Source organism: Lagopus leucura, unplaced genomic scaffold (genome assembly GCF_019238085.1).
Source record: "Lagopus leucura isolate 7727_CA_CO unplaced genomic scaffold, USGS_WTPT01 Super-Scaffold_100004, whole genome shotgun sequence".
Lineage (NCBI taxonomy): Eukaryota > Metazoa > Chordata > Aves > Galliformes > Phasianidae > Lagopus > Lagopus leucura.
In genome coordinates, this window is record NW_024962264.1 from 57674821 (window position 1) to 57686667 (window position 11847).

General features: G+C 41.5%; 1 protein-coding gene across 1 annotated transcript in view; it reads left to right on the forward strand.

The window, feature by feature from the left end:
• The first annotated feature begins 7931 nt into the window (after positions 1–7931).
• SLC2A9 (solute carrier family 2 member 9) overlaps positions 7932–11847 on the forward strand; it is an 86067-nt gene continuing 82151 nt past the window's right edge. Inside the window, exon 1 of the mRNA XM_042871686.1 lies at positions 7932–8015. Within this exon, the coding sequence (XP_042727620.1) occupies positions 7932–8015 (84 nt within the window). The remainder of the gene's footprint in view (positions 8016–11847) is intronic.

Sequence of the window (11847 nt, forward strand, 5' to 3'; positions counted from 1 at the left end):
GTAACAATAACATTAAACCCACAGTTCATTAGATTTTTTTCCTAAATGATGCCATAAGAGATTTGCATGTGTGAATAAGAGAAAACTGTTAAAACAATGCTAATGACCAACACAGCAAAAGGAAATTATTAACCCCATTTTCCTTCAAAGAACTGAGAAATTACTGTAGCTGATCCAAGCCAGTAGTATGGAATGATTAGTTCAGAATTTTTCAAAATACTCCGTATGTTTATATATTTACTGTTGATTTTGTTGTTCTTGCAGTTGTTGTTGTTTAGCTAAACTGTATTCTACTCTTTAACACATCAAGGAGTTTTTGAAGAACTGAAATCTGAGCATAGGTTTGGTTTCCTAATTTGAGACTGAATTTGTGAATAGGCTCACCTGCATGGAAATGAATCACATTTTTAAGTGTGAACAAGTATTCACATGTAGCTACAAATATGGTATATTCTCTATTTATTTATTTTTGACATTTCTATTTCTAAGTTCATAAAATTGAAAAAATTCTTATTGAATGTGAAATTAAATTCCACTGACTTTTCCCAGAATATTCATTTGGTGAGCTTCTCACTTAAGCTTGCTTGTAAAGATGTCCTTTTTTTTTTTTTCTTTTTTTTTTTTTTTTTTTTTTTTTTTTTTTTTTTTTTTTTTTGTTTATAATTTCAATTTAAAATTAAACATGCTTATTTCTTGTGTGCTATCTAACAAAGGAATTCTTCTTTATTTGTCCTGTTTCTTGGTTCTATCTGTGTAAATTGTCCTTGAGTTGGTTTCTTTGTATTCTTAGTCGAGTAGACATATTCATAAATAGGCCAAATTCATAAACTTGGACCTAAAACTTGGGAAAACTTGGATCAAGTGAGTAGTTTTGTTTAGTCTGACAGGATTAGTTCTAGCACAGTGAGCTGCTCTTCTATCGTAATAAAGCTCATGTTTTGTCAACTGGCACGCCTTTCCAAAGCTTATAAAGCCACATGAACTGCTTTTGTAGCATAGCAGTGCCAGCTTTTTGGCCTCCCCTTACTTATTTTACTGTCCTTATCTGAATCATGGGACATGCTGAGCAACACGACCTTGCCACAAATGAGGGGTGCTATTAAGAAGTAGCACATCTGCACTGTATATTGTTAAATTGCTACAGCTTAACCACTTTAGATTAGTTTAAAACTTATGAAGATTTCAGTTAAAATATAGGCAGCATAAACTGTTAATTAGGTGTGCATAAACCTGGATGGTATCTTCTGTCACTCATATCTAAGATACAAGAGTCATTCAAACCTCATTTGCTTCCTCATCTTCATTCCAGACACTGACAAGAAGAATCTCCTATTTCCTCATAATCATCATAACATGTATGTTACAAAAGGTTAAGTGATAAGACTTTTTTTTTTCTCTTAAAATTAAAATACTGAATGCCAAGTTTAATGATACTTTTAGATAAAATTTGCTAGGAAATACTTCAAAGAATTTCTTTCCTGACCCAAAAAAGTGATGTTTTCACAGCAGCATCTTGTGGCTGGAGAAGGACATCCATGCTTATCTGAAGCAAAATGAATGGCACTATCTTTTGAGAAAATGTTTTTGTTCCTTTTATTGAGATTTACTCAACAGGGTCGAAAGAGATCTATGAACACAGCCAGAATAATGATAGCCTGAAATAGAAACCAGGTACCACCAATAACAAATTGAACAATGTTACTTCCAGTACCACCCAGAGTTCAGAATGTCAGCCAACTGGTGCCCCTCTGCCTGTTGCATCTTGGATAGTTTAGCATCTGCAAGCATACTGATAATCCAATTAAACTAGCTATCAACGTCCTTGAGGAAATGCTGATGAGCCTAATGTAATGTGTAATGTGCATAGGATTTTCAGAGTAAGCAATACACATGCTAACATGAAAAAGCCAAAACTGAGGACACCTTCTCATACCTAACAGTGTTCTTATCAATACTTATCTTTGGCATATGCGGATCTGACAGCAAAGAGCAAACTGTTACAGCCTTGTTCTCACCCATGTTTTGTTTAGCACCTAAACCAACACTGATACAAAGTTCCTATCTGTGGCACAAAGCCAGAACAACAACAAAGATAAATCTTTTTACAAGCTACTGTATTTTTTGTTACTGTACAGTATGTTTTGTCTCCAACCTCTGAAAACCCTGTAAAGAGATGACTCCCAGCCAGTACTGTGCACTCCTAGATACGTAAGTACTGGCCCTACACATCACTATTAAAAGCCATTTAGGGCACATGGAATGCTGTGGGTGTTCCTAAACCAGGATACGTAAATAAGCAAGAGTACACAAATGCAGGTCCTAGCCTCAGGCACTTGCATTTCAAATATCTATTGGTTCAAATGTGGGAAGTAAAGCTTTTTAACATTATGTGGCAGCAGAAACAAAGACCTCTTGTGTAGTATTGCAGCCATAAAAGGCAGCTCATTTTCTACTGGTTAGAAAAGATTTATTGCACAAATTCCAGCCTAAGCATTTTACTACTTTTTTCCTAATTACTGTTAATTATTTATTCATTCTGAAAAGGTATAAAAAAGCTAAAGCTGGCACTATGTTTTGTTCAGTAATTTAAGTGTTCTTATTTCAGAGAGGAGGACTGCTGTAACAACCTTCTGAACGGGCTGAACGCTGGAGAGCACTGAGTGAAGAGTACTTTGGATAAGTGGTAAGTAATGCCTAGACATTGAAGTGGATAGCTTGGAGCAACTTCTCCAGTTTGGCAACGGGTTTGATGTGGGCACTTTATCTGCATACAAACCAATTTCTTGACATTTCTAAACAAATGGTTTCCGGTGTTAGACAAGTACTTCGCATCTGAATGAGCAGTCATTAACTCCACAATCTGTCGTCTTCTCCTTGGTAATAGATTTCTGCAGATCACAGCTTTACATGTTCCATGAATTTATATATTAAAAAGCTAAACTTAATTTGAAATAGAAATTAAGTTGTTTATTTTCTCAATAAGGATCATCTTATATATTATTAATATAACTTCGTGACAGTCTGGAATGCTGAAACCCAGATACAGAAATAACCACATTGTAAACACTTCAGGACTGACTCGGATATTGGGGATGAAAGAGCTACAAGAGCTCTGTAACACTGTATCAACTAATTACTTAAGAGAACAAGTGTTTCTGGAAGCTGGCGTGTCTACAGTATCTGTCCTGCAGATTAACTCTTGCTAAATGGTTCAGTACCATAGGAATGCACTGTGCCACGTTGAAGTCATGCCACGCCTGACTCCAGATGACATTAGTATTGAGACCATTTGACCTTTTATGCAAACAGTACGAGAAGCACAATCTCAATTGCACAAGGATCTATCTTAACAACACTACTTGAGGAGAAAATAAACCCTTGTTATGAATGAAATTCCATAAACACATTTTACTCAGATAGTTGGCAGTTATGAGAATCTAATACATAAATTGGTCCTGATTTGGGTGTCAAAACCACCCTTTACCCTTGTTACCCCCTGCTGTATTCAATCATCATTTTTGATAATCAGTGGTGGATTTCTTTTGTATGAGTATGTACGTGCAATTTTCAGTAGAAAAGGAACAGACCTGTAGAGGTAGATGTCATAGAGCAGCTTCAGATACGCGTAGCTGAGAGCACAGGGAAGTGCTGAGTTTAAGTCCACTAGCCCGCAGGGATGGCTCCTTTCTTGAAAGGGCGAGTGCTCAGCCATAGAGGATTTTGGCTGTAAGTTGCATGGAAAAATTAGCAGCGGTAGCTCTAAAGCACACAAGGTAGGTGAATTAGTGAGATTTATGCTTCTCCCCTCCATGCTCTTTTACAAGAGTTTTAGATCTGAACTAAATAATAATAATAATAATAAAATTAGCCTTCTGAATCCTCCTCTTATATTCAGTATCGGGCATAGGAAACAAAAGCACTGAAGTTGGGAAATTTTACCTTTCAAATAAGAGAACAAGCAAAATCACAAAAAGAGATGTTTGCAAAGTGAGATACAATCATTAGGCATAGTCTATCATAGAATGGCTGAGACTGGAGGGCACCTAAAAGATCTAGTTCCCACAACTGGGATTGTTCATGGTACAATAGGAGTCAATTATTATTACTTTTATACCAACATCTTATACCAAACCTTTATGATTGGCACTGCATTTCAGTGTTCTCTCTCTGAGAGAGCTTGTTCTCCCCATTTTTAAAAGAAACCAAGATATTCAGTTCTATACCTCGAAAAGGCTTACTCTGGGAAGTGTAAAAATTCATCAGCTGTAAGCAGCTCTTCTGACTTCCACATTTTCTCTGTGTGTGGCACTACAGTGTTGATTCACACATAATATTTTAATAGAGGTTGTGTATTTTGTGCTCAGGAGACAGATGTGGAAGTGATGCATGGCCATCAAGAGGAATTTTGTTACCATAACTTTCTAACTTGCAGATGAACTGCCTGAAGCTTGCTTCTGTTGTGCCTGAAACCTAGATTAGAGTAAGCTTATTCATACCTCTGTCTGTTTAGTTTGCTCTGCCATCCATAATGCTCCCACTCTGTGAGCTGCTGAGACATCCTAGGGTCTCAGCATCCAAGGCTAACAATCACAGAAATCAGGTGGATTCAATATACTTTTAATTAACTCAACATATACTTTGGTAAATAAATTGCTGGACACATAGGCAAACAAAATATAGCTCTGAAGGAGCTGCAAGACCTGATGTAAGTGCACTGTTCTGATTTTTTTGTCACCTCTCAACTAACTATACAAACTGGGGGAAAGAGAGACCTGTTGTTCCATACTCTACAACAAAAAAATAAGACAATGTTTCTGGATATATATCTTAACTAATTTCTCCTGCACTAGCAACAAATGAACTGCCAGGGACAGAATGCACTTTTCACCCCATCTGTTAAAGCATTTCAGTGAATGTCAATTGGCAGCAGCAGTGCAAACTCCAGATATTCATTTTCCCAAGCAGGATGTCACTCCTATAGATGCTGTGAGATGCTGCTGTCAGAAAATCTTGTTTCTACTTGCTCTAATCTCACAACTCTGCCCTGCAAACAAATCGGTGAGACTGCAGAAGGAACACTGGCAAACCCACAAAAGGTTTCAGTGATCTGTATACTCCCTCTCCAGTCTAGATTTCTTAATTTCTGTATCACATCGGATGTGTCACAGTCCACTGGGTATTTATGAAAAGTTGTGAAACTAGAATTACATAAAGTACAGGAGGGATAGTTTGATCTGAACACCTCTGCAGATGAGGCATAGTCAGCTATTGCTGGCTTTCTGACAAGCCAGAAATGTTATAAATGTGTTTTAAAGACTGCTCAGAGAGCAAAAGATTAAGATAATTCAGCCATATAAATATGTGGCCATGAAAGGGAGACATGAGTTATCTATCTCTGCTGGTGGTGTAGCTGTGAGGTTAACATTTCTCTTTAGATGTTTACCCAACAGCTTATGACTGAGCCCATGCTGTTCCTGTTTCAGTGTTATGCCCCATATACTCTCCGTCCAGTAAGCTCTTAATTTCCAGTTAGATAATGCTCTGTTGGCACTCTGTCAGAAGCGTAACATTTAACACATCATCAACTTAATTACCTGCCTTAAATGTGAAAAAAATAAATAGCATGCGGGTGCTGCAGAGAGGAATACTGATGGATTACTTTTGATATTCTTGTTAAACATGGCACGGAACAGGTGAAATATCCAGTGGTAAGATTAAATATATCTTTTATGAAGTGAAAAGTTTTCACCTTGAAAACTCTCTATAAAAACCAAATTTAGCAGCAACTGACTAAAGCCCTTTGCAGCAGAGGGGAAAGTTTTGTTTGTAGGCTTTCAGTATTGAAACTGCACTGGGAAGTGAAGAAGGAAGACAGTAATTTTTCTGGCTTCAGTGATTAGACACTGCAGATGCTTTCCTAGTTCCTCTTACCTTAAAATTCGGCCTGATTTCTCGGAACCATTCAGAAATAATGGCCCCAGCATTGCCTATGGTATTTCTTCTGTTAGACAGGATCTCTTCTTAGAAAACCTCCTGTATGCATGAGGATCCGAACATAACTTCTGCTCCAACCTGCTCTTTCTCTAAATTGACTGTTAGTTCTTGCGTATCATAGCTCACTGTCTTTTAAACTCCCATCTAACAGACACCTTGCATTCAAGACAGGATCTATCATTACCATTTATATATACATTAATATTCGAAGATCAAAGATATCCTTGAGATGCTGAAGCAGAAGAATTCATAATCCATATTCAGGACAAACTGAACAGATTGATGAACTGCCCAAGACCATGACATGAAGCACAGTGTAAATAACAGATAATCCACCCTACCTGAAACTATAGAAATCAGGTTTGTTTATTAATAAGTGATTATTAAAATGCCTTTTAATGCTGTTGAAGCACATGTGGTGATGATTAGAGAGGAATTTTCTTGACAGGGCACTGAATAAATAGACCCATTCTTTGCAGAAGCATTCATGCAGTGGCATAGCTAATGTAAGGAGGTGAGAGTCCTCAGAATCATTCTGACCCCACATTTAGACAAATGCTAATATAGCCCTACAGGTGGATGACTTCAGCACAGTTGCTGTGTAGTTTTTGGTTGTTTTTAACTGCATTTTTGATGCTGCTATGCCTACCTGGCACTCTTGCTGCATGCTGCTACAATTTTCCCTCTTTTCCTTCTCAGCTATCAATTTACAAAGTAACGGAATGGAGAACAAGCAGCAAAGCAATGGGGGGGTGACACAAAGTAAGGAAATGAAGAAAAAAATGGTAAGTGAATGCCTCAACTCTTCTATCAGTGTATTTGCCATTATGTCAGCATGTTAAGGCGAGAAATAATGTCTGTGCTACCCACATACAGCCATATTATTGGCATTTGAGTGTCAACCGCTGTGAGCTGCTCCCACTGTGTTATGTTAAATGAAACTAAATAAAACACAGATACTGATTCATCTCAAATGTGCTCCATGCATTTTAGAGGCTCAATTCTCCTAGTTTGCCCCTTGTACTGCTGGGGACCATTCAGAACGATTGGAAGTGTTGTTTGGGTTATCTGTCTGTGCAGATGTTTCTCAATATGGACGATGACTTCACATGTTGATAAGGACCACATGGCTTTCTGTTCAAGTGCTGCTTTGCTTGATGTGTGGTGAGGACACAGGTTGCACAAAGACTCAGGTTGTATATTGGGAACAATTTCTTCTCAGAAATTGGTGGTGCACTGGCACAGGCTGCCCAGGGATGTGGAGGAGTTACTGTCCCTGGTGATGTTCAAGAACTGTGTAGGTGTGGCACTGAGGGACATGGATAGTGGGCATGGTGAGGATGGAATGGTGGTTGGACCAGGTGTTCATAGTGGTCTTTTCCAGTTTTAATGGTTTTATGACACCTCCAAGTTTCTACATTACAGTCTGCCTTCAAACCTGCTGTGCTTTACGGCTTAACTTCTGTGTCTTTGAGAACTGCAAGGTAGTTGTGAGGTATGTGGCACGTTAGCGGTGGAAAGAGTGCAGATTTACACCACTATGGATTGCAGACATCTGGGAATAGTTCCCAGATGTACTTAGGACTGGTCTGAGGCACATGCGTTGCCAACTGGAAGGTGCAGCTTAACTCTCAGCGTTTTGATGCGTGTTTGCAAATAGGCACCTGCGGAACGAAGAGGTGGAAGCGCTGACCACCGCCCCCCAAGCAGCGCGGAAACCCTCCGCCTCCCCGGGGCTCACGGCTATTTGTTTAAGTTATTCAGCAGCGCTCTGGACCACCCTATCCCTCCCTCCGCACAGGCCAATCTCTGCGGTGGCGGAGCGGAGCTCGGGCACGGCCGCGCTGCCCCTCGCTCACCCCCCGCCTCCCACGGCCGCGCCCCGCGCGCTGCCCGGCGGAGATGCGCGACCGCTGCGCACGTGCGGAGGCGGCGGCATGGAGCCTGCGGCGGCGCCCGAGGCGGATACGCTGGTGGCGCGGGAAGCGGGCGGCCGCCGCGCGGGGAGAAGCGCAAGTAGCGTAAGGAGCCCGAGGGGAGCGGGGACGGCGGCGGAGGGGTGCGGACTGGGGGGAGAAGGGGAGGATTTGTGACCTTTCTCAGCTGGATAAGGGGGGAGGAGAAGCGGGCTGGGGCACGGCGGCCGTGGGAGCCGGAGTAAGTCCCCGAGTGAGGACGGGCTCAGGTTGCAGCGCGGAGCCGTCCCCACTCGGTGCCGGCTGGGCTGAGCTAAAAATACCGTGGCTGCCCGAGCCGGGAGCGGAGGGGGGCGGCGGGGACGGGACAGAGCCGACCACGCGGTGGGAGAGAGCCCGCAGGGCGAGCAGCTCCTGCAAACAGGGCGAGGAGAGCGGGGCTGCACTGCGCTCAGCTAGGGAGGGCAGGGAGCAGCCCGGGGGCCGCGGGTGGGCACGCACCTGTCTGCCCGGAGCCGTCCCAGCAGCGGTGTGCAGGGCCGGGTGCGCGAAAATCAGGTGCCTATGGTCGATAAGAAGCCTTAGCAGCGTCTATTGAAAGATCCTAAAACTTCCTTCTGTGCCTGTGCGGTGTTTACTGCTTGCAACTGTGTTTGATTTTAACCTGGAAAGGGGGCTATCACCCACTGACCAAAAAAGCAAAATCATGAATAGTGCTTGGAAAACTGAAATGCAAACCAGTGTACTTTTAAAACAAAAGCAACTGAAGGTTCATAGTACGCGAGCATTGCACCCTGTGCTGAAAGAAGAAGTTGAGTTGGTAAAAACATTTCCAAAGGCTATTGGAGCTCTGTGATCTGTGATAAGAGCAAAAAAATATGGACTCTTACAAGTAAGCAGCTCTCCAATGCCTGGGGGTCTTTGTTTTGGTCCGATATGAAACTTCCTTACTGCACCTTTATGCAGGGTGACAGCCTGTGCTAAGAGCAGCACACTGATAGTGGTAAAGGAAAGTAGCACCGCTGGGGAAGGTGTGACCACTTGTTGTTTCCCAGCCACTATCAAACAGATTGCTGGAGGCTTACTTGCTTTGATTACTTACTCATTTATTTAAAATATTGCCACAGACTTAATATTATTTTGAGTAATTTTTTTCTTTCTTTTTTCTTTTTCCCTTCTTGTTTCATTTTGCTTTTATTTGGCATTGCTGAAACTTGAGCAAATATTTGAAGTAGTGCACGAGGAGAGACAGGTCATGGAGAAATTGAAGCTCATGTTCCAAGATCTGTAAAGCTTTGCATGAGGCTCTGTGTGCCTTCTGCAGCAGGTCATATATGAGAAAACTTCAGGGTGCTGAAGTGTGCTCTAAACCTTGCTGTCTGCGGCACTTGAAAATAAAGTGGGCATTGGGTTTTCTAATTTGACAGCACTCCCATCATTTGTACTGCCTTATTTGTTACTTAACCCTGTGTGCATTTAATTTGCTTGTGCTGAAAGTTTCAGGTGTTCGCTGGAGTTTTTAATAAGCATAGATTACGTGGTCCAAATCACCTTGTTTGCAGGATTTTTCCAAGGTGTTTAATGTTGTTGGAGCAGATCTTATGTGGTAATATTGCTAAAAGGACTTGCACTTACCATTTATGAAACCTTTGGGAACACTCCTGTGTATCTTCTTAGTGTTCTAAATTCACAGAATCATAGAATCATTTGAGTTGGAAGAGACCCCAAAAGGCCATCTAGCCCAACTTCCCTGCAGTGAACAGGGATGCCTACAGCTCCATCAGGTTGTTCAGAGTCCCATCCAACCTGAGCTTGAGTGTCTGCAGGGATGGGTCATCCACCACCTCTCTGAGCAACCTGTTCCTGTGCTTTGCTACCCTTATAAAAATGTCTTTTATATCCAATCTAAACCTCCTCTCTTTTAGTTTAAAACCATTTATCCTTGTCCTGTCACAATAGACTCTGCTGAAGAGTCTGTTCCCTTCTTTCTCATAGCCCCACTTTTAGATATTGAAAGGCCATTCGGATCTCTCCAGAGCCTTCTCTTTTCCTGGGTCCCACTGCTAGAGCCTGTCTAGGTCTCTTTGAATGGCTTCTTTCCCTTGAGTACATCAACTGCATCACACAGCCTGTTGGCATCTGCAAACTTGCTGAGGGTGTGCACAATCCCACTGTCGATGTCACTGATGAAGATAACAAAGAGCTTTGGACCCAGTACTGACCCCTGAGAGACACCACTGGTCCCTCATTCAGAGTAGCAGTGACTCCTAGAAGTGAAGGAGTGGCTGTTCAACTCAGAGAAAAAATGGGCAAGGTGTTATCAACACCTAAATAAAGCCTTATGTTGAAATTTCTGCTTCTTATTACTGGAATAATGCTGCAAAACTGCGTGTGTGGCAGGTTCATTTTAAGAAGCTGGCTAATAATAATAAATTGTACTTGGCTTATTTAATGAACTCTATGGGATATATTTCTTATGCAAGATTTTCTTCTGCTGCTGTACACTTCCTCCTGACCTGACTGAAAACAGAGCAGTTAATGAACTGTGTAATCTCTTCAAAGACTACCACACCCTGTGGAAGAAGTTAACCACACTGGGCTGTCCCACAGGGCATGTTTGAGCCCTTCAGACCTGCAGCTGCAGAGCACAGCAGACCCCATGGGTGCTGAGTTGTGTGCTGCAGCCTCTGCCCTATCAGTGGATATCCCATCATTTCTCCATGAACCCAAGTGACAGTGACTGTGTGGTGGCAGCGTGAACCCCAGCATGTCAAAAGCCACACTGCAGCCACTTTCCCTACTGTACTTGTCCTGGAGGAACTTGCTCCTATTCATCATCACTGCTGTCATGCCATATGCTACCTGCTCAAATGTAGTTGGTGCTTCAGATCTTCATTTCCCAAAGGAAATGTACAGCTTTGTGCCACTGACAAAATGCGTAGATTCATTAACCTGTTGTCTGCTCTTTGTGATGTAGATGAAGCTGAAGTTGCAAGGCCTACTTACACAGCTTTTTCTCCTTTCAAAAGCATTCAGGTTTCAATGAGCAATCAGACTGGACATAAACCAGTAGTCACTGCTCCTGAAATTTGAGATTCTTAGCAGAGTTTTTAAAAATAATAATAATAATAAAAAGATGCTTTAAAATGTCATCCACTACAATGAAATTTCTTAAGTCAAGAAAGGTGAGCTGTATTCTATAATGTACAAAACAATAGCCAAGCAGCCACCAAAACACAGATTTCTCTTAGGAAATCTTTTGAGAATTAAATTAGGACTGTCATTGGTCACGTGTGCAGCACTCCAAAATCCAGAAGCAGAACTGAGTGTCAGAAAGTGATGCTGGATGAAATGGAAAGGACCCTTAAGTCTGGAAGCTTCTAATCAACTGACTGTTACTCTGGTATCTGAGCAACATTGCTTTTTGTTTGGATGAAGAAATTAGCAGTAGAGGTTGGGGCTATCAGCTAAATGCAGGAGGAGGGATAGGGGGTGGAAGGAGGAAAGTTGTAGAGGGTGAATTACTGGCACAATGCTGGGGGAAAAGAGCAGATGGAATCTCTGTCTGAGAGTGTGTGTGCGAATGGCAGCAAGTTGATTTTGGTGAGGTACATCTGGGTTACAATATCTAGTTTGCGGGCACCAGTTTGTTTGTTTGTTTGCTTGTTTATTTAATGCTCAGAATTTCACTAATCCTTACGCTTATGGGGCTGGGTGGGGAGTACAGCAACTTCTTAGGCTACCCCCTAAGTCGGGTCTGTCCCAAGTCATGTTGCATCAAGTATGTGTTAGCGTGTGCTTTGTGGTGTTATTGTACATTGCCAAAGTTTTCTTTGATGAGATATGCTTCTATAAGATTTTGCTTTTTATTTTTTATTTTTTATTTTTTATTTTTTATTTTTTATTTTTTATTTTTTATTTTTTATTTTTTATTTTT